Source organism: Melanerpes formicivorus, unplaced genomic scaffold (genome assembly GCF_026170545.1).
Source record: "Melanerpes formicivorus ecotype bairdi unplaced genomic scaffold, bMelFor1.0.p_v2 SCAF_6, whole genome shotgun sequence".
NCBI classification, from domain to species: domain Eukaryota; kingdom Metazoa; phylum Chordata; class Aves; order Piciformes; family Picidae; genus Melanerpes; species Melanerpes formicivorus.
Window position 1 is genome coordinate 24,690,592 of NW_027142358.1, and position 25,858 is coordinate 24,716,449.

Genomic DNA, 25,858 nt, shown 5'->3' on the forward strand with positions numbered 1-25,858 from the left:
AAAAGCAATGTTATGCTCATTTTAGTCATTAGCTGTTTGCTGCACTGGTTTATGAGTGTTTAACATGCTTTGTTAACCTGCAAAACAGCAAGCTCCTAACCATGATGTTATTTGTTCCACTTAATCTCCTCTCTAGCTGCATACTGTCCATCTATTTAGAAACCACTTGTTTTGCAGTCTGGAAGGAAATTCCGACTTTGTTTTAGACCATCTTGTTAGGAATTGCAGAGTCTACAACCATGATTTACAATGTTTGTTTAGTAACAGTACTATTGATGTTAATTATGCATACTACAGGAGAAAAAAAATCCACTCAATTTGCAGGCAAATTGGGTATTTAAATGCTTGGAGTAATACTCTGTGTAATTCAACCAAACTGGTGGGGTTTTTGTTGCTGGTGTTGTTTTCTCCTAAAATGTTTCTCTTTCGGTTCTAAGACTCACTCCACAAGGTGACTTTACTTTCAAATACAGGGCTGTAACAATTAACTGTCTTTTTCAGAATTTTTTGTATGGGAGGATGAATATTCAGCACTTACATTTTATACCTGATGTCACCAGAATAGTGATTCCCATTTCTGATCAAATAGTTTCAGCTAAACTGAACCATTCAAGCAAATATTTATACTGTTAAAGTAAGTAAAAAAGCATCCACATGAGCATCTTACAAGCCATCATATTGCACATAAACTTTAACAAAGACATGGTAGTATATGCATGAAATTCAGACTCCACCAAAATTTCTTCAGATGAGAAGGGGCAGATTCAGGATTTCTGCCTCCAAGATCTTGACTACTTTGTGAAAGCTAAGTTTGCATACCTTTTAGAAGCTCTGTGACATTCAGGAAGAAGCAGCAATATCAGCTGCTTCCATGTTACATGACAAAATTCAACTTGATGTGTCTCAACTATTCATAACAAATCCAAAAGATCTTGTTTCTACTTGAGAGTTACAACTGCCTGAAGCTACTACACACAGTTCTGTCAGGACAGTCAGTAATCTGCACATACTGCACAATCCTAAATAACATTTCTGCTGCTCTAGCTAAAGCAGTTCTGCTGCTCATTTTAACACTAAAATTAATCTGCTTCAGGTACTATGTTGTACCAAGTAAATCCTGATGGCTCTGTTTATCAAAGCACGTATGATAAAGTGCACACAAATATGCACACAACTAAATTGTACTTGCTCTAGAAATTTATCTTCAAATACATCTTTATATAATTAACTGGTAAAAGCTGCTCTTAATATAGAACCCTAAGGAGTGTTCATCTACTTTGCCCAAAGTAATTTTGTCCAAAGTAACTGTCCTTTCTGATGACTCAGATGGACAGTATCACTGTTGACAAAACTCTTACAACCATCAATCTCTGGGTGATTTTGTGATTAAATAATTTTAAAGTGAATGTTGTTCTTGAATGCATCTTATGATGCAAACACTGAATTGCTATGGACTCTTAAAAGCATCCCAGACTGCTTTAGGAAGTAATGCTGACCTATGAGCAAGGCAGGGGAGGAAAATCTTACATGCATTTGAAGTGAAACAGTAGATGTCATTGCACTTAGTTCACACTTTTTAGTAATACAGGTACCTTTATCTTTTGTGACAAACTGAGTTGGTGACCAGAGAGAAGAATCAGTAGGAGAGCTGGGGCATGATTCCCAGATGAGTGAGAAGAGCTGGAAGTAAGTGATAGAAATCTGAGGGCTAGGAGGGGCCAGAAAAAGGCAAGCACACCAGGGGATTTGAGGGTGCAATGGAAATGCTCTATAGGATTTCGGAAGCATCTAGCTGTTTAAAGCGAACTAGGAGGATCACAAGTAAAGTTAAAAGGGAGATTGGGGAAGGTAAATCAGACAGTAAGTTATGGTGATGAACCTCATGGATAAACCTGAACAAGAACAGAATTCCTCTTCCATCATCATCATTTTGTCCTATGGTCTCGTAAATCCCAGTAACTAAAGAACTGCCATCTTCTTTTCTCTTGTTTTCCTAATCAAAGACTACAAGGCTCTCCTCATTTCTGCATAAGGCCAGAAGAAGTACAAGTTTCTGGTCAGACACAAAGGAAGCTAGCAGAACCAAGTTGAGATGGTATTTTGTGAAAAACAAACAAACAAACAGTCAGAACCAGAAATGGAGCTGCAGATAGAGGCTGCTGACAGAAACCATGAGCAGAGCCACCAATGCCTTGTTTGTCATCTTCACTAAATGCCTCTGCTGTTGAAGTCATGAGAATACAGGAATGGAATAATTTCACACTTCTTAGTCTTTTTGCTTTATTTACTGTAGCCCCCCTAAAGAAACTAAAACTACAATTCCACTCTCTTTCAGCAAAGTAAACTTCAGGAAAAAAACCTCTACCAAACCCTCCATTTCTAGCAGCCAACAATCTTCAGTGAACAGACAGAATAAAATTGGCAGGAACTTTGTGTCTTATCCACTAGCAAACAAGAAGTCTTGAGTCCACATGCCTCTTTATCCACTGCCTCTGCCTGTCACGGCCAAAGCTTACTACTAGACTCCAGTAATCAATATAAGCAGTTTTGCATAAACAGGCATAATGATTGTGTTCATATCACCAATGAGCAGCTGCTGCTAGCTACCTCAAACTTCCAATGATAGCATTCTACTCTTGCTCAATTACTTTTCCATCTGTCAATTCAAAGTTTTCTGTGACAATAATTTATAGGATGGTTCACCACAGCAAGGCTCATCAAGTTTTAGAAAGCTTATGTCATCTAGCACATACAAAGTTTAACGAAAGGTGGAAAAATATGTTACATAAATTTACAGTAGCCTGGCGTCTATCTGCAGAGGACATGCTCATGAATGTTCAGTAGGATAAGAATAGTTTCAAATGAAGTTCTGCAAGTCCCTTCTGACAAGACTGAAAAAAAAAAAGTTCAAAACACAGGCATCTGCCTCTAAAATCAAATAAGGAATCTAAGCTACAATAAGCTACTTCAGAACAATACGCCAGTCCTAACTTCTGCTGAGCAACCAGTGATCATCACTGGCCTTCCCTGAAGCCATCCTGAAATACTTCTGTTTATGATCTGAGGCCTTTATGCCAACATCATTCTCAATGCCTTCTGTCTGAAAAATTAGTTATTTCAGTACCAACATTAACTTGGTTTTGGTTGATACATAACTGTTGCAGGTACGTTAACAGTTCAGGATAATGCACACATGCAAATACACTAAGATGCCAAGATGACTCAAAAAAAATAAAGCACTCATTGGGATTAAGTAAAAATGAATGCAGTGTAATACATTTGTAGGAAATTAAGGGAGCTAGAAGAAAGCTGGGAAGGGACTTTTTTACAAGGGCTTGTAGGGATAGGATGAGAGAGAATGGATTGAAGCTTGAGGAAGGCAGATTTAGACTGAAGATTAGGAAGAGATTCTTTACAGTACAAGGGTGGAACACGTTGTCCAGGGAAGTTGTGGATGTCTCCTCCCTGGAGGTGTTCAAGGCCAGGTTGGATGAGGCCTTGAGCAATCTGATCTAGTGGAAGGTGTTCCTGCCCATGGCAGTGTAGGAGAAGGGCTATTTTCGGATAGCTTTGGAACAGCCATGTTTTCTACCTGAGCTAGGAATATACACCTTATCAGTAACTAAGAGAAAGAAAGGGGTAAATGTAGGGGAAGATTTGCCCTTGCCTGAGTTAGAGAAGGTTATGTTTAATCTTTGACTTAGAAAACAATGTAAACATCTTGTAACTGAAGAGACAGACTTGGTAGAATTTGGTTGGATGTGTTGAAAAGTTGTTTTGTTAACCTATTATATGCCTTATTCACATGCATGCCAGTAGAAAATAACCAATTAAGAGATGACACACATGCTTTCTACAAGAATATATAACCTTGCTTTGTAACATAATAAAGGTCTTCGCTTGGTAACACCTTGGCTTGGAAGCCGTGCTTGTAGTGCTTCTGGGGTGATCAAACACCATCGCCATATTACTACATGGCAGAGGGGTTGGAACTAGATGTTCTTCAAGGTCCTTTCCAACCCAAACCATTCTATGAATCTATAAAACCATAAATTAGCTTAGGTAGCAAGTGACTATGGTATGGAAATTTACTATTTTTATAAGTAGCTTCAACACATACAAATGTCTGAAACTTTTATGTCTTATATGTCCAAGACCTTGGAATTGCAAACTCGAGAGACCAAACCCTAAGGAAAGCTGGTGCTTGCTGTGACCTCTGCACTATTCATCCTCAAATTTTCATGGAGAAGGAAGAAAGCAAGGTAGCTCTTAACTGCCACCTTTGATACAGCAACAACAATAGGAAGGGAAAAATCCATGAGTTCACTTGCTGTTTAGATAGAAACAAACCTTCATTGCACAAGACTGTCTTGCACCCTTAAAGAAGAAACAAAACTTGAAGACATATTACTGATGGATTTATTTAACCTAAGCTGTCTAAAGATATGAGATAAAGTAATGTAAGAACTAGATGATCCTTGAGGTCCCTTCCAACCCTAACAATTCCATGATTCTAAGATACGAAAGTATCTTGTTGGACCATTACTGTATATACGATATTACAGGGTGATAAAGCCTTTGATTTTTAACAGTCCTACAAACCAGATGAAGACTGATAGGACAGTCCTACACCCAAGAAATCACAATTTAAGCATCAAGCAAGTAATACAGGATTATATACTTGTATATACTTAACATCTAAAAATAAAATCAAAACATCTGTGAAGAAGCTTACTACATTTACTGAAATTTGGAAGAGAATAATCAAAATCCATCTTCCAAGAATGCAGTTCTTGACCACACTCTGAAGTAAAAGACTAGGATTTCCACCTCAGTACATCTTGCCATAGTAGGATGGCAATGACCTCCAACACTTAAAAACATTGTAGACTTTCTTTGCATACTTACCTTGTGAAGTCAGTCATCTCCATCATAATCACACACATTCTTTTGGCCAAAACTATGATGTCATTGCTGGTATCGTCCCATATTTCAATCTCTGCATCAAGCTTACTCTTGACTTTTTTGAAGTCAGCCACTTGCTCAGCTATCTTTTCCTTTTCAGCCTCTGGCAGTTGAGTCATCTTAGCCTGAAACATAAAATCATTTGATTTGCAAAATGTCTCTGTCCAAGTATTTTTATTTTTATTGGTTAAACAAAATCACTGGATATTATTCAGTATATAGTTCAAACACGACGTGGCCCTAGCCAATTTTTCCAGGCAAAGCACTTCTGAATTTCAAGAACTGTATGCTGTTATTTGGATGGGCCAAATAAATTACCTCAGACCAGTGGGGCACTGGCATCCATGGATGCTACATTAACATTAACCTAGTCAGAGAAAGAAGAATAAATTTTTCCAAAGAGCCTTTATGAAATGTGACTGATAGCTTTTCCTTTTCCCAGGGACAATGGAGTTTAAGATTTTTTTATATATATGTGCAAGGTACAAAATTAAATATTCTTTAAGGGAGGAAACAATAAGTGAAAAGGTTTAGTTGTCCTGCAGCTTTGAGGTATGCTTGCCTTCTCTCCTGAGAAGGTTCTATAGTATCATTTTAAGAACTGAGAAAGAATTAATCATTCAAATATGCATCCTTTGAAGAAGGTAAATAAATAGATGAACATGTCAGAAATCAGGGAATAAGGTTATCGAAAAAGTATCTTGAATGCCAACAGGAAAACATTCAATGCTCAAATAAAGCCACTGCCAAACTGGACTTACACTGGGTGCAGCCCTGTTTTTGGCTGCAGCTCCAGACAAGCATTCTGCTGGCTAAGGCTGTTTCAAATGAAGATTTAGTACAGCTGAAAAAGTGGTGTGTTTCCTGCAGCTTCAGACTGGAATCAGAACATCTGATCTATACTGACTACGGGTATTCTTCCTACATTTAAGCATTAGTGAAGTATTTGACATATGAAGAGGGAAATATCTTCTCAAAATGAAGTATGGTGAAATATTTACTTAATGTTCTTCTTCATGAGCCAGTTAATCATCCTGTTCCAGACAAGGGTCAGATACAGTTCCTGTGACAGAATCAGGCCAGGAAGCAGACAGGTTTATTTTGTCTACCAGGAGAAAATATTTTTTTCATTACTTTTAAGACAAAATAGATTTTACCACAGTAGCAGATGACAGAGTTAAAACTAGGTAAGAGTAGAAGTTATATTTTTGGTATTTTTCTATTAGATTGGAAGGGGAAGATTATTTTCTCTTTCCTTAAGTTTCCTTGAATTAGTTCTTCAGAAGGCTATTTATCCCTATTAGCTGGGAATCTCCAACACTCAGGTTACTTGCTTCATTCCATTTTGCAACTTGGATTGGTGTTTCTATTCATGTCAGCCCCTTCCAAGTTTCAGGCGATTCACCATCACACAAACTGAAATTTTAAGGTCAGAATCATAGAATTGGTTTGAAGGAACCTTTGAGACCATCTACTCCAACCTCCCTGCCATGGGCAGGGACACCTCTCAACTAGACTCAGCTGCCCTTGAACAGTCTGGTCAGGGTGGAAGCATCCAGAAACTTCCTCTGCAACCTATTCCAGAGTCTTGTCAGCCTCGTACTGAAGAACTTCTTCCTAAAATCCAGTCTAAACCTACTCTCACTCAGCATCAAACTATCCCTTGACCTGTTGCTAAACACTCTTATGAAAAGTCCCTCTGCAGCCTTCCTGTAGGGTCCTTTCAGGGATTGCAAGGAAGCACAAAGCCTTCTTTTCTCTAGGCTGAACAACTCCAGTTCCCTCAGCCTGTCCTCACAGCAGAGGTGTTTCAGCCCTTGGATCATCTTTGTGGCTCTCCCCTGGACTTGCTCCAACAGCTTTGTGTCCTTCTCACAATGGGGACATGAGAACTGGATGCAGTATTTGAGGCGGAATCTCACAAGAGAAGAGTAAAGGGGCAGAATCACCTCTCTTGACCTGCTGGCTGCACTCCTCTTGATGCAGCACAGGCCATGATTTGCCTTCTGGGCTGCATGAGCACACATTTTTCCCTAGCTATACTGTTAAGGAAATGACTTTCATATAAACTTATGATTATTCTTTCCAACTCATAGCCTAACACACATTTTTCCTTTCCTAAGCCCCTACAACAAATGACTGGCCAGTCTCACACCTCTAGAATTTTTACTGCTTACAGGCAGACAGGAAAGAAAGAAAAGTAACAGAAAGAAGCACAGTATATTCAAGTAACTGTCTGCATAATTGGAAACTCCTGTTCCAGACAGAGTCAAGCCAGATATCCTTTACAAAGGGTAGAATCTTGCTTTGAAAATTATTTAACACTTCTGCAATCTGTAGGTTGCGGTCTCATGAAACTATTAAGAAGAAGAAAAGGATTTTTTTCTCAAATTTTGCACAGTACAAGGAAAATAAACCCCTCTCTCCTGATGAAGTACATGAGAACTTTCCAGAGCTTTTACAATCAAGAATACAGAATAACGTGTTCTATACATACCGCAGCTATAAGATAATGGCATAGTTCCAAAAATCTTTGCCTTAGAGAGATAAGTTTTCATTCCAACACAGACTCAGCAACCACCTGAAGTCATTTCACCTATGTTCTTGCTTCCCTGCTGCAGTCAGCTGAACAGTGAATGGAAGTGAAAAAGACCCCTTTGAATCACTAAAAGGACAGTAACATATTTTGACCAAACTGCTCTAAACCAGTTCAAACCAAACCTTTAATTGTTTTTTCTTGAACAAACTCTGTAGTTCACTGCAATCAAATACATCTACATCAGCTGAGTCTACTTAATCAGCAAGGTGAGCATGAGATAGGCACTTGCTAAGACTTAAAAACATTATGCAGATTGTGTCTTGAATGTCAGTACAGAAATACAATCCTTGAATGCAGCACAGAATCAAAAGTGATTGTGTCAAAAGGAGTAAAGTTGGTCCACTACCTTTTCCAAAACATACTTCTTTTTCTAATGAGTGAATAATTCTTCAAGTTTGGATAGAGACATGAAAGAGAGAATGGTGGATGTTCACCAACTGTTGGAGAAGTGACTACAGAAGATGTTTGATGGAGACGGACTGTGTGTGGGGGGAGTGATCCTGACAGCTGGGAGAAGTTCAAATAATTTTGATGTTTACTACCTGCTGTCACCTGTTGTCTTCTCCCAATTTTAAGAATTGTAGCAATCCTGCTGAAGCCCAACATTCTTTGAACAAATTCAGAGTGCCTCACCTGTGCTGCTGTATCAGTTCCTGTCTATTTTTAGATACAATATAATTGGATAAAGAGAAAAAGCAATCTGGACAGAGTAGAACAAACTGGGGTTTGCCATTTTAGCATTGGCCTTCACTAAAAGGGTTGACTTAGATGAGACAATTGTGATATATTAATCTAATTTCTCTTTGTCCCAGGGGAATAGGCCTATAGATGAAGATAAAAATATGTCATAAACCCAGGCTTTACTAGGGTTTTGTCACTGGTTCTCATATCATCCTCATACACAGTTTAGGAAAATATGATCTAGATGTAACTGTCATTGGGTGGATGTGATAATGTGTTTGAGAACTGCTCACAGAATACTTATTAAGAACACATGCTAAAGCAGAGGGATCCACCAGGAGAAATTCTGAAAGGACTTCCTCTCCCTCTGCCTTTTTTCAGCATTTTTACTAATGGTGACAGAGTACACATCACAAATTTGCAGTGTAAGATGCCTGGTTTACAATTCAATGAGATCTTGAGAACCCTGCAAACTGAAACAATAACAGGATGTATTTCAGGTGAGACAAGTACAAGGTCTGACATCTAAGAAAAATCATCAATGTGCACATGGAACTGAGACAAAACTGGTTATCAGTGGTTCTGTGGGTGGAGATCTCTAGTTGATGAAAATTCTGTATTCTTGGCAAAAAGGCAGACCTCATACAAAACTCGGTCTGAAGTGAGCTATGGAAGTAAACAGTGTAGAGCTTACAATGGCTCACATAATGCATTCAGTAATATGAAGAGGGTGGTGACCAGACCAGCTTGCCTAGAGTGGGTGTGGATGCCTCCTCCCTGGGAGTGTTCAAGGCCAGGCTGGATGAGTTCCTGAGCAGCTGAGTCAGTTGAGAGACATCCCTGGCCATAGTGCAGAGGTTGGAGCAGATGATCTCTGAGGTCCCTTCTGACCTAAGCCATTCTGTGATTTTATAGACAGTCTGCACTCAAAATTCAAGAAGTTGTTGACCAGCCGAAGAGCATACAGAAGAAATAAAAACGGAACCAAAAGGCATACTCTGAAACCACTATCACAGTACCGCTAAGGTTGGAAGAGACCTCGAGGATCATCAAGTCCAACCTGTCACCACAGACCTCATGACTAGACCATGGCACCAAGTGCCACGTCCAGTCTCCTCTTGAACACCTCCAGGGATGGTGACTCCACCACCTCCCTGGGCAGCCCATTCCAATGTCCAATGACTCTCTTAGTGAAGAACTTTCTCCTCACCTTGAGCCTAAACTTCCCCTAGCGCAGCTTGAGACTGTGTCCCCTTGTTCTGGTGCTGGTTGCCTGGGAGAAGAGACCAACCCCTTCCCGGCTACAACCACCTTTCAGGTAGTTGTAGAGGGCAATGAGGTCAGCCCTGAGCCTCCTCTTCTCCAGGCTAAACAATCCCAGCTCCCTCAGCCTCTCCTCATAAGGCTTGTGCTTGAGGCCTCTCCCCAGCCTTGTTGCCCTTCTCTGGACACGTTCAAGTGTCTCGATGTCCTTCTTAAACTGAGGGGCCCAGAACTGGACACAGTACTCAAGGTGTGGCCTAACCAATGCAGAGTACAGGGGCACAATGACTTCCCTGCTCCTGCTGGCCACACTATTCCTAATGCAGGCCAGGATGCCATTGGCCACCTTGGCCACCTGGGCACACTGCTGGCTCATGTTTAGGCAGCTGTTGATCAGCACCCCCAGGTCCCTCTCTGTTTGGCAGCTCTCCAGCCACTCCAACCCCAGCCTGTAGCTCTGCATGGGGTTGCCATGGCCAAAGTGCAGCACCCGGCACTTGGTCTTGTTAAATGCCATCCCATTGGATTCTGCTCATCTGTCCAGTCGGTTGAGGTCCCTCTGCAGAGTCCTTCTACCCTCTGACTAACATCTGCTCCCAACTTGGTGTCATCTGCAAATTTGCTGATGACTGACTCAATTCCCTCATCCAGATCATCAGTGAGAATGTTAAAGAGGATGGGGCCCAGCACTGATCCCTGGGGGACGCCACTGGTGACTGGTTGCCAGCTGGATGTGGCGCCATTCACCACCACTCTCTGGGCTCAGCCCTCCAGCCAGTTCCTAACCCAGCTCAAAGTGCTTAATAATAAGTTCCAGTCATGAGGTAAACAAAGACAGCAATGCAATTGCTCTTGTAACTATTAATTCTGCCTTGAAACAAATAGCTGGATTATCCTACTCCTTGGAGTTCTTTCTAGTCCTGCTTTGCAATACTAGTCTACTGCTACAACCTTGAACTTCATCTCTTAGCTTTCATCTGTTAGCTTCATCTCTTCCCTTTACTGAAACTGTGAACTGGGGTAAGTTAAAAATTAGCAAAGAAATTAAATGCTTTTGACAGATCATGACTCCTGACAGAGAACATTTGCCATGTGCTAAATGTCAAGATTACTATTCATAGAACCTGCTCAAAATTAAAATAGTTGTTTGCATTATTCATAGAATGACAGAATTATAGAATGGCTTAGGTTCAAAGAGACCTCAGAGATCATCCACTACGACCTCCTCACCATGCACAGGGGCACCTCTCAACTGCTCAAGGCTTCATCCAGCCTGGCTTGGAACATGCCCACCATTCGGATTTTGAGCTTGTGTGTGGCTTTGATAAAAATTAAACTTATAAACTATTTTAAACCTGGCTTTTTAATTAATAAAATAGTACACGCTTCCTGTTAATGTATGCCAGCACACATGTTAATGTAGGAACTTGGATGTAAAGTAATTGCTACTTCAATAAGATCAACAGCAAATTAACTTCCCTTGTAATTACATTTTTAAGCAAGTATGAATAGCTGTTCATAGTGTTTGCATAGTTATTTAATGGTTTCTTTCAAAAAACACTCTCTTTAAGGAAGTACTCTTGGTTTATCCACAGGGTAGAAGAATATTGTGTCCAGTTCTGGGCCCCCCAGCTCATGAAGGACCTCAGGGAACTGCTTCAAAGAGTCCAGCACAGAGCCACAAAGATGCTAAAGGCAGTGGAACATCTCCCTTATAAAGAAAGGCTGAGGTATCTAGGCATCTTTAGCTTGGAGGAGACTGAGGGGTGATGTTCATGTTTACAAAGATGTGAATGGCAAATGGCATGAGGACAGAGCCAGGCTCTTCTCAGTGATGTCCAATGATAGGACAAGGGGCAATGGGTGCAAGCTGGAGCACAGGACGTTCTATGTGAACAAAAGGAAAAACTTTTTTACTGTGACAGTGCTGGAGCACTGGAGCAGGCTGCCCAGAGAGGTTGTGGAGTCTCCTTCACTGGAGACATTCAAAACTCCTGTGTGTTCTGCTCTAGGTGATCCTGCTCCAGCAGGGGGTTTGGACTGGCTGATCTTTCGAGGTCCCTTCCAGCCCCTAACATTCTGTGATTCTGTGTGAAAGTGCTTTTTATATAAACTGGGATAAGACATACCCTGTCAGTTTTCCCTTCAGTCTGAATACTTGTGCGGCTACGTGCATCGTGGTCTTCTTCAAGGTCAGATATATCTTCTAGCTCCTCAGGTGTCTGGAAGAAAAAATAATTAGAAATGGGTTAATCTCTTTTATGGTTAGTAACTTTGCTATTAATGTCAAGCATATATTGTAATGTCTGACAAAACTAGTCCTGCTCTAGTAGAGCACAGGTTAATAAATGCTACCCAAATCAAATTTCTATGAGATAACACTGCAAGAAATAAAGAACACAAAGCTGGTGTGCAGGCCAGCAGAAATGTAATGCTAGCAGAAATATAATGCTGGTGGTGAAAAATCCACCTAGGCTTCCTCAAGAAAACAAGTAAGAAATCATTTACTGGGGCAAAGATGAGCATAATACTACATTAGTAAAAGAGGGAAAAGGAACGCTCTATTTTCAGGCAAAGACTAACAGTGTGATGAAGTCTCTCAGCTTTATTCCTGTTAGATATAATAAGAATTCCACGGTAGCCAAAACCTGTTACCATGCATAAGTTGTTTGAAAACCTCCAGTGTGCAAGGAAAATCAGCACACTGTCAAAAGCAAATTGTCCCAAACTCACTCTAATTTAAACACTTACAGACATTAGAGGACCAGTAACAGAAAAGGTATTATAAGAGAGTGACTGGAGCTTCTCAGGATGACACTGACAAAGGGACCTTAGGCAGGTAATAGCCTTGATTCAGGGAGAAGCTTAAGGAAAAATGAAATAATTTTCTTTTTAAAGCTGCACATCACTTGCTCACTACACACATAAATATACTGCAATTCTTAGTGTTTTCTAAACATTAGTTACCACATTTTACCCGCAGTGGTCAGGGTGCTGGATTCACAGCAGCAGGACACCATGGTAGCAGGGCACCATTTCTTCCTGGGTGAACACACTGTTGGAAATGTCTGACAACCTCAGCTTTGCAATACAAGGTTTTAGTTATTTTATAAAGCATGGAATACAAGAGGCTGTATTCTGCACTAGCATAGGGATTCTCACTCTTTACTCATACGCAGTATATTGAGTCAGAGTCTAAAAGCTGAACATAATGCATCTGAACATAAAGCAGTGGTTTTGAATTCTCCACTCACTTGGAATGCTGCTTAAGAAAGTGCAGGTGCATTTTTTAACTGCAACCCTGGCTTGTAACAGAAAATGGGGGACTACAAGAAGTTTTGCACAAGAATAAGCAGCCTGAGGGATTAAGAGGAATGGGAGGAATATGAAGTATTGTTTGAATATTTAGGGCTCTGACATAAACTGCATATAACCTCTGACAAAAAATGGTGTACGTAGGCAGTGACAGGATGAACACAAGACATAATTGACAGACAATTATTAAGACATACAAAATGTGGAATTTCCAGTAAATGTAAGAAAGAATGTTAAGGCAAAATGAAGTTCTATGGAAGACTCTGGACAGCAAACACATGTGAACTCCTGCATGAAGTACAGCGGTAAAAAAGAGTTGGGACAGAAAGCACAGAAAAAAATATAAAACAGTTTCTAGCAGTCACAGAAGTAGAACTCTTGAACAGACTGCCCCAGTGCTGCTGGAGCAGGTGAGAAATCAATTACCAGATGAAGCCTGAGCAGAGTTATATAACAGCTGACTGCAAGAGCAATGGCATGAGATGAGACAGGATGCCTGCCCCAGCCTCTTGGGCCAGGATTTTGTGAAAAGCCTTTGTTGACAACAATGAAAATGCATTCAGCTATGTCCTTACACATTTAGGATTACAATGACATTGCTGCTGCTGACATGTTGCACAAGCAGTGTGCACTCCTTCCCACATTTCAGTGCTTGCAATAAATCTGCATTCTTGATGGATTTGCTACTAAAGACTTAAGCTGAGCATCTGAAATCATACTCACAGTCAACTCAAGTATTGATGAATTCGATGCTTTCCTGGTATTCCACATGAAGCTGCAACAGCAAGTCATTACTATTGTAAAAGGGTGATTTAAGGCTATAAAATGCCTTTTCAGTTATGAAATGAGAAACACTCCCTAGTGACAAACCTTTTAATTTGCTTGATTTTTCAAGAGAGTAATTAATAAAACCATGGTCTGGCCTTAGTCTTTAAATTTCTGCCAGTCTTGTAAAGTGGTTGCAGTTGCGCTCTTTGGCTTATCTGAATTTGAATACAACCTTTGTAGACTACTGTGTGTGACAAGGGTTTTGCAGCATTTTCTCTGACAAAGTTTTTATTTAACTCTGCCCAAAAGTGATTACCCAAACAACTAATTTTGTACAATCATTCATTTTTAAAGGTCACATACACAATCATGAAACCATCAATCCTGCAAATAAAGGGTCTCATCTCTTAAAAAATAATGCTGAGTCTAAAATCTCCAGATATGCAACGTAAATGGACAAAGAGGCATCACCATGTGAAGGAAGGAAGCTCTCTCTTTATTTAACACTCAATTAAATGCTGACCTTTAAACTGCCATTACATGCTCTTATAGTTTAGCTTGCTTTCCACATCCCCTATCAGACATTCTTTTTCCAAATGAATACTAAATGCAGTGCAGAGTAACACCTCAACAGGACCTGCACTGATGAGTGATGTCTTAATTGTACCACTGCAAATACAGTTATTTGTGGTATGTAAATACCAGGGAAGCAACAGAAATGCTTCTAGGAGGATCAGAATTTGTCTATTATGTTCTTCACTGAGAATGAAATGGGTTTAAAGAGATGATCTGTTCTACTCTGGACACAAATGCCTGTATTTTGCAAATTTCATTGTGTCAAGCAGCATGTCATTCAGTGTAACAGACTATGGTAAATGTACCACAAATAGGCCCTCTGCAAATATTTAGCCGGTGTCTGATATTTTTGTGTATTAGTCACAATACCACCGTGATCCCACACTTAATTCTGCCAGATGTCAGGTTGCCAGGGGTTTGATGTAGTCAAGGAAGTACAAGAAATTGCAAGTGCTATTTATTTTATCCTGACTGATTTAGTAAGAACCTCACATAATTGTTGCTATCTCTTCACTGAAAGCACTTTTCAAGTTTCTCCTAAGTGAAATTATTTTCAGTGTTATTTTGAAAACAATAAAACTCCACATCATAAAGGACAAATTAAAATCCTCTGTTCTTAATCTGTTAATATTGTGACATCTCAATGCCATAGCATTGCTCTGTTTATCATTTAAATTTTCATATGTCTAATCCTGAAATCTAGTCTTGGTGTTTCCATTAAAGTGACATCTTTTGACTACCACATTATTTGGGATATTATGAGTATAAAGATTACAAATGTGATTAAAACTCTGTCTTTTATAGCAGTAGCGTCACCAGCTCCAGCAAGAAATTTGTGTCCCAGGTTACACCAACTCCCAGGTGGACAAAAGAAGCCTGATTCAGGTGGGCAGAGAGAGAGATTTGGTTTTCCCCCCTCCCAGGAGGAGGGGTCTGCTGGGTCAAAGGTCTATTCCACTTCCCCTTCCTCTCCAGCAAGCCTATTTAAGGAGAGGCATTTTTGAGCTCCTACTCTTTCCCCTGCCTCACCTGCTCAAGAGAGGTTATGTACTGCTGCTTCCTGCATTGATCACATGGCCAAGCCTTTCCTGCTGCATCCACAGTTTCTAAAGAACTGAACCTATTTGCATCAAAGGAATCCAATGGCAGCTGGGCCTGGTTTTGTGTATTTTTCTATTTACCCTTTTCCTTATATCTTTGTAACCTTCCCTGTTACTGCTATACATATATTTTGTTTTAAAAATTACCTTTTTACTTCCAAACCAATTCCAGACCATTTTCTTTCATGATTTTACCTCTCCTATGTCCTGCTTTACCTTACCAGGAAAAGGGAGAGAGGAAGGGAACCTACACCTGTTTCCATTTGGGCTTCTTGGACTCCAGGTGAAGCTCAAACCATTACAATTTGTCATCAAGTAACAATAGAAAAAATTATCCTTCCATACCCTGTACACATTATAGATAGTTCATTTCAAATGTAGGTGATAAACAGGTCCTATTACTAACAGAGAAAATTTGGCAGATTTTTTTAATATCTATATATTTAAAATGTAATTTCAGGTAAGATTAGAATCTTAGAATGGCTTAGGTTGGATGGGACCTGAGAGATCACCTACTCCAACCTCTCCACCGTGGGCAGGGACACCTCTCAACTAGATTCAGGTGCTCAAGGCCTCATCCAAGCTGCCCTTGAACACCCCAGAACTTTCCTCTGCAACCTATTCCAGAGTCTTGCCACCCTTCCTAAAATCCAGCCTAAACTTGGTCTCAGTGTCAAACCACCCCTTGACCTGTCGCTAGACACCCTTATGAAAAGGCCCTCTCCAGCCTTCCTGTAGGATCCCTTCAGGTATTACAAGGAAGCTCTAAGCAGCCCCCTTCCCCCCCAAAAAAAACTTCTCTTCTCTAGGCTGAACAACCCCAGTTCTCTCAGCCTGTTCTCATAGCAGAGGTGTTTCAGCCCTTGGATCATCTTTGTGACCCTCCTCTGGACTTGCCCAAACAGCTGTGTGTCCTTCTTATTATGGGGACACCAGAACTGGATGCAGTATTCAAGGTGGGGTCTTCCCAGAGCAGAATCACCTCTCTTGACCTGTGGGCCACAATCCTCTCAATGCAGCCTAGGATACAATTTGCCTTTGAGGCAGCATGATAGCAGTGCCGACTCACGTTGAGCTTCTCATCAATCAATCCACCCAATTCTCTTAAACTTTGGTGAAAACCTGACACTCAAATAAATGTTGAGAATAAATGATGACCTTTAACACTGAAAGACAAAAAAAATTCAGTATCAGAAACATTATGTTAAGCTTTTAAAAATGGTAAATGTCATGAATTCACAGTATGGGGCAAAAGTTAGCCTGACTGCCGGATGCTGGAAGGCTTTGTTTGCTCATTTAACAATAGTGCAACTTGTAACATCCTGCTTCAGGCAATTAAGAAAAAAAAAAGATTAATCACCATTAGAATCAGCTAGACAGATCAATAGCCTGACTCCATGTGACAATTCCTCTGTTTTCAGTTCTCACTGAGCATACATTAGGGTAATAGTCTTCTCAATAAATGGCCCAGGAAATAGGAAGGATGTGAGCAGAGGGGTGTAATTGAAAGTTTTAAGTGAAATTTCAGAGAACTGCATCCTGAAAATCCTTTTGAAGTAAAAACTGTGAAGTCGCTACAGCTGATTAAATAGGCACATAGAGTTTTAGTACCAATTCTCTACCCTAAGTTACACCTCTTTTGCTGGAAATCCATATTTCAGCCCTATTTTCATTCCCTCCCTTCAAGAAGTTTTGTTGTACATCTCAAAGCACTAGTGGTATTTCATAGGTATGTAGCTCTTACAGAATGCTTCCAATGATTTAAAGCGAGTTCTCATCCTGAAAATGCTGACCTAGTTATGCTGTGTAATAGCACTGGATGTACATTTAAATGTAAAAAGTTGAGGGGGGAACTTGAAAGTTTCCTGAAAATCACAAGTAGTAGTGGTATGGAACCATAAGCGTTGAAGGGTGCAAGGAAGGTAAGATTTACAGGCAAGGGGCAATGGGTGCAAGCAGGAGCATAGGAGGTTCCACATGAACAGAAGGAAAAACTTTTTCACTGTGAGGGTGACAGAACACTGGAGCAGGCTGGCCAGAGAGGTTGTGGAGTCTCCTCTGGAGACTTTCAAAACTCACCTGGATGCATTCCTGTGTGTTCTGCCCTGTAGAAATGGACTGACTGGAATCTTATGTAATTCACCATGGATAAATGTGAAGTCTGACAGTTGGGAAGGGACAACCCCTTGCTACAAACAAAGTAAACTGAGGCTGCCTGGCTTGGGAGCAGATCAGCTTAAGAGAACCGGAGTATCTCAGACCACAGCAAGCTGGGCATGAGCCAACAGTCTGCCCTGGCAGCAAGAAATGCCAACAGCATCCTTGACTTTATGAACCACAGCAGAGTGAGCAGACTGAGGGAAGCAACTATCTGCCTTTACTTGTCTTAGTACCCAGGATGCTGCACCTAGTTTCAGCCCACACACCATACAAAGAAGACACTTGATGAACTGCATCATTGTCAGCAGAAGACCATCCAGAAACTGGTGGCTGGAACACTTGTGTTACAAGGAGGCACTGAGGGAAATGGACTTCTGCCTAGAGAAGAGGTGGGTTCAAGTCACCTAACAGCAGCCCTCCAAACCCTATGAGGAGATTGTTAAGAAAATAGTTAAACTCCATCCAGACATGCATGGTGGGAGGATGAAAGGTAACAAAAAACAAAGAGGTTCAGCCTGGCCATAAGGAAAACCTTTTCCCCATGAGGACAACCCAGCCTTGTAGCAGGCTACCCAGACTGGCTCTGTAGGGTCCATTCTGAGAGGTTTTCAAGGCACAGCTGATTAACACCCTGTGAATGGGACTAAGGAGTCCCTTGGAAAGCAGGAACACCTCCAAAGGAGAGAGGACAATTACACTGTTCTGCTTATCTAGATCCAGTCACAGGTTCCAGATATTTTCAACAAAAGCCTTTGCTTTCTTTCTGTTCTTTTTATTTTATCCCTTTTTGTGTTTGGTGCTTTTTCTCATGTTTAGTTTGTATTTTAATATCACCTAGTGGTGTCCTTTTCACAATGCTTCCTCCTTGTGATAGGGAGTACTGAAGTATGGTAAGATAAATTCACTTCAGTGAACAATAGATTTGAAATTATGCTGTGGTACATCCTACCTTCCTGCAGAAACTTTCTCCATTTTTTGTGGTGAAGGAGAATATCTACCAAAGCCTCCTTCCCAAAACAAAGCAATTGTTTCAAGGTAGACTGTCCTATGAAATGCAGATAAGAAAACTGAAGAAAGGTTAAAAGGTGTGTGACTGTTTTTAAAAAGACATTTTGACACTCAGAAAAGGCAGGAAACAAACCAGACAATTCGGAATTCCATAAGAAATGTACACTTATCAGATGAATAAAGCCTGAGCAACAGCATCTCCTGCTTCACAGATTTTTGTTAAATGAATCCTGCTAAATGACCATACTAAAAATTAAAAAAAAACTAAAAATCCCATGGCTAGCAAAAGATTTACCAACTCTGCCTGGAGTAGATGAAATTACTACCTACACCCTCAAGATTTCCTCAAGTCTCAATCAACCCTCTTTACCGTCTGACCTACAAGTTAAATACATCTTCTTTGTAGAAAGTATACAGAGTAAGCCTGTCAATCAAAAACTTGTGTATGATTGTGGAAACACACAGTCTAATGCACAGCCCACTTCTGAAAGCACAGGTACCACTACTCTTACCCTTCCCACACATTCCCACCTATGACTTGTTGACATCTAAACTTCTCTGTTGCAGCAGATACTCCTCCCAGGCACTAAGACAAGTGAAAGCAGAACCACTCTAGCCATGAATACTTTATCCACTATGCTCCCTCCTGCTTTTAATTATCACGACACGTCTGATGCCCAGAATATGCATCCACCCACGTTTAGTCACCCAGTAACCAATAACTGTTCAAATGAGTGATCACTGCCTGCTGGTGTGGAACTAAATAACCCATTAAGCACATCATTGTGCAAAGCAGCTGTCATGTCACAAATTGCTAATCTGATTCTGCTTTAAGAGGCTAATAGCCTTTATTACTAAGCAGACTCCCCAGCTGAAGTGAAATTAAACACCATTACTCCTCTATTCTTAAGAGTGTTCTTAAGAACACTCAGTTCTTGTTTCTGAAAAAAGTATTACATGATTTTCTTACAATTCTTATAGATGCTAAAGAGAATAATACAGCAGGTTTTAGTTAGGTGTACACTGTTCTTACTGATGCATTTAACAGTCCATGGAAAAATCTTGGCCTTGTATCTGAGATGGTTTCTTTAATCTGGGAAAGTTTCATGGCAAAATTATGGGAAATAAGGCAGCAACAAATCATAGAATGAATCACAGAATAGCTTAAGCTGAAAGGGACCTCTGAGATCATCTACTCCAACCTCCCTGGCATGGGAAAGGACACCTCTCAGCTAGACTTGGCTGTTCAAGGCCTCATTCAACCTGGCCTTGAACACCCTCAGGTAGGAGGCATCCACAACCTCTCTGGGCAGCCTATTCCATAGTTTCACCACCCTCAGCTTTAAACCATTCTCCGTTGTCCTATTACTAGACACCCTTACAAAAACTCCCTCTGTCGCCTTCCTGTAGGATTCCTTCAGGTATTGCAAGGCAGCTCTAAGGCTCCCCTCCTTCAGGAAAACAGAGCTTTCCAGAATGGTTTGGTAGTTCTCATTTAGCAGCTCACTGAAGACTTAAGCACAAGAGAGTATTTTTTCCTGGAACATTAAAATCTTTGCTGACGGGTTTTTTTTCTTACAGTAAGTAGAAATGGTGTGTATTCCTTCCTTACCATTTGGTGCTTACTATCTAACATAAATTAAATTCATGGAGAAATGGAATTATTAATACAAGGAAGGACTGAATTTCTGGAACTAAAACTGTGAGGCACAGCAAAAGTGTCACAAATCACAGGTACTCTAAATGTGCATCATGACACACGGTTCACTGGAGAGTGAGAAACACAAGCCTGGAAATGGAACCTGCTGTTTCTTAGTAGTGTTAATAGGTTCTGATTCTGATCAGGCTGTGGTTCTGATTCTGAAATCAGCCCTGCCAATGGTAGTGCCAGTTCTGTCTCAAAGTACTTCACTAGAATCAACTTCCAAGAGAAGCAGTAGATTCCCCTACACTGGACAGTTTTAAGACTCAACTTGACAAGGCACTGGGCAGCTCATTTAAACCACACTATCACCTAGAAAGGTGATCCTTGGTGTCCCTTACAGCCTGTCATTCTGTGATTCTGTGATTGTTAAATTTGGACACAGGCCCCTTTTACTGACCATAATCATCTGTATTTGAAATTTCTCAATTTCCTTGATTGTTACTGGGGCATCATTTAACTGGTAGGAGGGACAGTTTTTAGCACGATGCAGAAAAGCAATGAGGTATGTAACAAGTGCATTCAATATGAAATTTGACTTCATAAATTTAATAATAAATATGTGTTAGATTTTGATCTCAGTTTTGCTGGCACAAGAATGAAGCAACAGTGCTATGGTCTGTATCACTCTGCGCTTTAACACTGGTGTAACAGTGTAAGATGTAATCTTTTTGTCATGCATGTGTTTGCTTGATGCAGCAGTGCAACAGTGAAATAGGTTTGGGATAAAATTACTTATTTAACCTGAAATAGTCCTTTTGATTTACATTTTTCTGATTTCTTTCTATTCCATAGGTATGATTGAGTTCAGATTTTGCTGTCAATCATACTTTTCGGGGGGGGGGGGGGGTGGTGGTGTTTGTTTTGTAAATGTTGTTTGTAGACAGTGTCTGCTTCTAGTTATTGTGTAGAATAGTTGCCAACTAATTAGTTGGGGGAAAAGTATATTTGACTTAAAATACCTTGACAGTAAATTGAATTCTCAATTTAATGTGTTTTGATTTTCTGGCAGAGCACTCCTCTGGACAGTGGACCATTGTGAAGAGAGACATGTAGAAGTTATGGGCCATAAGCTTCTGCTTATGGAAATAAGCATGGATGTTAAAATCAGTAGACTGTGGCAAGTATGACAGAGAAATAGGAGTTTGTCAATAAAATATTAAAAAGGGGAAATAGGTTAAGTTAATTCCACCACTGTGAGCAACAGACCTCATTTACCCATCTCAGCCTGTGTTGGGTCTTACTGTGGTCCCATGGTATGGCACAGCTCATTGACCATTCATGACTGGTTATTTCCTGCCTTTTAACTTTCTGAAGTTGGCTTTTACCCTTTTCCACTCCACATTTGGGTCGGATTTCTTACTTATGACATTTACTTTTAAATACTAAATTTTAACATCTGTTGCTACTGGCACTTCTCTGTTTCTTATTTTGCCTTTGTCATTTTAATACTACACCAAAAAAAAAAAGTGGCTGGTCTAAAAGGAAGCATTTAAAAGCTAGCAAATAGCACTGTTGAGGTTCTCTGCACACTTAATGCACTATATCTGAATCATGTGTCATTATATAATCCCAAGGGTATATCTAGCAATATAGTAACAGTAATATAGTAATTTTTTTGTGGTAGCTCAGTAATTACCAATAAGAAATCTTCTTGCACTGCATTAAATAAGTATACCATAATAGCCATACTGCTTGCATATGTACAAAAGCCAGTATGTTAGCAGTTCCTTAAAAGAATACACAAGTTGAAGTCAAATAAATGAGTATATTATGGTGTGTGGTTTTTTTATTTGGGGTAAGAAAAAATATTAGAGGTTGGATGACTGAACTGGTTGTGCAGTGTTTACTGGGTGTCTGATCAACATATAAATTAAAGCAGATGAATTTGTATAAGTAAACTGGAGTAACATTAATGTGATCACTGCATGAAAATGTGATTCTCCTGTATGAATCAAGAATCTATGACTAGTTAATGTGCAATATCTATTCAATTGTGTAAATCTGATTTTTACATTACATTGCGTATGTGGGGATGAAAGGAGCATTTCTTTTCCCAAGTATTTCTTTTATATTCAAAATGAACTGAGGGTCTAATATTAGGAATCTCCCTGTAACAATGGAGTTAATGGCTGGAGCAAGGAAGCAGGGGTAGCAGTCAAAAGGATATACAACAAACCAAAAACTTACAACCTGTTAGTCTGAAAGTGCAGCGATGTAGAAGGACAAAAGCCAGGTAGTTTCTCTTATCTTTTGCTCAGGGGCAGAAAAAAAAAAAAAAAAGGACAAAAAGGACTGACATTGTTCAACTACCCTGCTGACTCCTATTCCATGGTTTAAGCAAAAGGTACCTAAAGATCTAGGAGGAGGAGGAGGGCCACCCCTTGAGTGTAAAAATGATGTATCTCTGTTTCTGTGCTTTGTCTGAGATTAAAAAAGGAGAGCATCTGCTGCTGCTGCTGCTTCTGTCTCACTCCCTGAGATGTGAACACACCATCTGTTGTTAAAATCAATAAAATAATCTGGTTTTCTGCTAACAAAGTTTTATCTTCTCTTGTGTAGAAAAACCTCAACTCTTAAGAACATGGACCTGTTATTGCAATCGTGGCACTAAACAGGAGATTTCTTTGGGTAACAACTTACCCATGTGTTCCACAAAACAGGACGAAAACAAAAGAGTGAGCTACACTGTAAAGCTTTTTGCTTTACAAAGCAACAAAACCAGCAACACTGTTATACAGAGAACTAGAACAGTGATATGATTTGTTGAAGATATTCAAGGCCTCAAACTAATGAAATTGGCAGAAAATCAGAGCTTTGATAGTGTGTTATATGATTGACAAACATGAAATAAAAGCAAAATTATGTTTGTAGATGTTTGGCAGAAAACACAAACCAGCTTTATTTATTTGGGAACACAAACTGAGCTGGTATGAAATGGAGATAAGCATTTTAAAAGTTGTTATAATGTTGAATTGAGAAGTGTGCAGACTGTGCCCCAAAACTGATTCAGTACAGAGCTGTTGGACAAGACATCTGCAAGGTCAAGCCATAATAACAATAATGACTGAGTTTACGATGGTAATACAGGTACAAATAGAAACAAATATTTCATGGAATCATACAACAGGTTAGCTTGGAAGGGACCACAGAGATCATCTACTCCAATCTCCCTGCTATGGGCAGGGACACCTCTCAACTAGACTCAGCTGCTCAAGGCTTCATCCAACCTGGCATTGAACGCCCCCAGGAAGGAGGCATCCACAGCCTCCCTGGGCAACTATTCCAGAGTCTCACCACCCTTGTACTGAAAAACTTCTTCCTAAGATCTAGCCTAAACCTACTCTCCCTCAGTTTCAAATCATACCGCCTTGTCCTACTGCTAGACACCCTTCTGAAAAGTGCCTCCTCAGCCTTCCTGTATGTACTGGAAGACAGTTCTAACATCACCCAGAAGCCTTCTCTTCTCTAGGCTGAACAAGCCCAGCTTTCTCAGCATATCCTCACAGCACAGGCAGCAGTACGGCTATCCTGCATATCCTCATAGCAAGCAGTATGGCTATGAGTTCTACAACATGCGATCACTTCCAAGGTGTACCACAGGGTAAAGAACATAGACATTTTTGGAAAGTATGTATGTAGATGAATTAAGATGTGAAATGGAGCCTATGTGGAATAGTGCTTTGAGTTAAGTTTTCCCCATCATGGTATCCCAAGGTTAGTGATTCTGACTCAAGATGTTAAAAAACAAGTAATATGGCAGGGACAAATAGTTGGCAGGAGCTTTAACTCGCAATTTTATATCTTTCATCAGGGAACCAAACAGCTCCATCTTACCTCTTACTTGGTTTCTGCAGCACAGACACAACATTCCCCACTAACACTGTGTGACTTGAAATAACAATGTGAAAAAGGAACCAGCACCCAACTACTCTTAACAAACAACAGGCACTTCCTGTAGTCTCCTTTTGAAAGGACATCAGATGTTACATCCTTTTCCAGTCACATTGCATTTAATTATATCCATCTTTGGTTGACATGACTGGCAGAATAAGCAAGAAATGCCCTGTTCCAAGAAGGCAGGGCATGGAAACATCTGCTTGGGAACAACAGGTATAGAGCATTTTTTTTCCTGAATAAGAAGAAAAGAAAATCCTCTCCTGGTTAAAGAAAGATGACAAAATAACAAGTACTAACTATGTTGATAGCAGAAGCCTAGTGCATAAGGGAGCAGAAGTGAACATGCACCAGAAAATTCCTGGTTTCTGCCAGGGAAGTTGACAAAGAGAAGGAAAGGTCAGCTCTGATCTCCCTAAGTAAGAAACTACAAGAAAGCAATGAGAAGTGCAGGTCCAACTGGCTTACTAACTATGACGGCAGAAGCTCTTCCTCTTGTGCAACTGGAGTAGGATAGAAAAATTAAGGCAAAGGGATTTAACAAACTCCCCCACATCTATTCATAATGAGTTACCGACCAACAACAATGCAGTTTACCAAGACTACAAGAATTGCTCTTTGTCCTTCCTCCCCATGAGGTCTTAGGGGTCTCTTGGAAAACCAAACAATTACAATATTAAAGTAACAGTGTTTTTTCTCAAATGCTTCCCTGCTTTGTTTTCTCTTAGCTTTTAAATAAGGGGTTCAAGTTGTGTGCTATTGTCTGTGTCTGACAGGATCTAACTCATTCCTATTGTGAAAGTAAAAATAGGTAAAAAGCTCTGCATGTGTAGGATAATTTTGCCAGTATTTATTTATTTTAAACTAGATGCTTATTAACTGGCTAAATGAGAAAGGTTTTTATCACTTACTACCTTCTTTTCTGAGAAGTCCATGTTCTGAAAATTCCTGTAACTCGGCTAGATATACGAGATCGAAGTCTGCAATGGTAGCTCTTATTAAGAGAAATCAAGTGTACTGAAGAGCTAACAAGTTCTGCTAGTGATGAAGTGATACATTTCTTTAAAACAGAATGTAAAACTAACCACAATTTGCAACCCACAAGGGAGAGACAACAAAAGGAGGGAAAGGGAAACAATATCAAGCATATTCTGAGATAACCAAAACATTTTAAAGAGCATCATGCTGTAGACAGCTGAAAGTGTAGTTTGATTTTGAAAAGGAAATTAAAATCTGCACTAAAAGATTATGAGCTATAGAAATAGGTAGATAAGAAATGGAGTGGGGATGTAGTGAGGATCTAGTTGGAACAGAACTATCTAAGTATGACAGAAAGCCAAAATTAATGTTTTGCTTCAGAAAATTCCTTCAGGAAGGAGTTTTCAGAAACAAATCCAAATGATGCACCAAATCAGCAAAGTCCTACAATCTCAATAAACACCTCTCATAACATTAGGGAACAGGTTCCTCACTTGCTGCTTCCATGGACACAGAAAATAAAAAGCATTTGGAATAGACTAGAAGAATATCTTGCCCTCTTCTTGAGCTCAGGAAAACTCATACCAATTCACCTCTTTTAGAATGAAAACAAATAATTCTATGAAACTCTGATGTGGTGAATTCTTTCCCACTGCTCCTGGTGTACTTGTGTTAGGATGACTTTATTACTGATTTGGGGATCAGTAGTTATTACTCATTTGAAGTAATCTTTGCTTTCCACTCTGTTTAATATCCTAACAGGAAATTATTAGCTGTTACTTCAGTCCAGCTGTCTTCATAGTCTTCAAGAAACTCCACTTTCATATAATGGCTCCCTGTTTTTTC

General features: G+C 40.0%; 1 protein-coding gene across 2 annotated transcripts in view; it reads right to left on the reverse strand.

The window, feature by feature from the left end:
- Positions 1-25,858, reverse strand: part of CTNNA3 (catenin alpha 3) — a 414,270-nt gene that overhangs the window by 33,233 nt on the left and 355,179 nt on the right. For both annotated transcript variants that reach the window (XM_068140126.1, XM_068140124.1), the window contains exons 14-15: positions 11,638-11,730; positions 4,909-5,090 (exon numbers count right to left, since the gene is read on the reverse strand). In XM_068140126.1, coding sequence (XP_067996227.1) covers positions 4,909-5,090; positions 11,638-11,730 — 275 coding nt within the window. The remainder of the gene's footprint in view (positions 1-4,908; positions 5,091-11,637; positions 11,731-25,858) is intronic.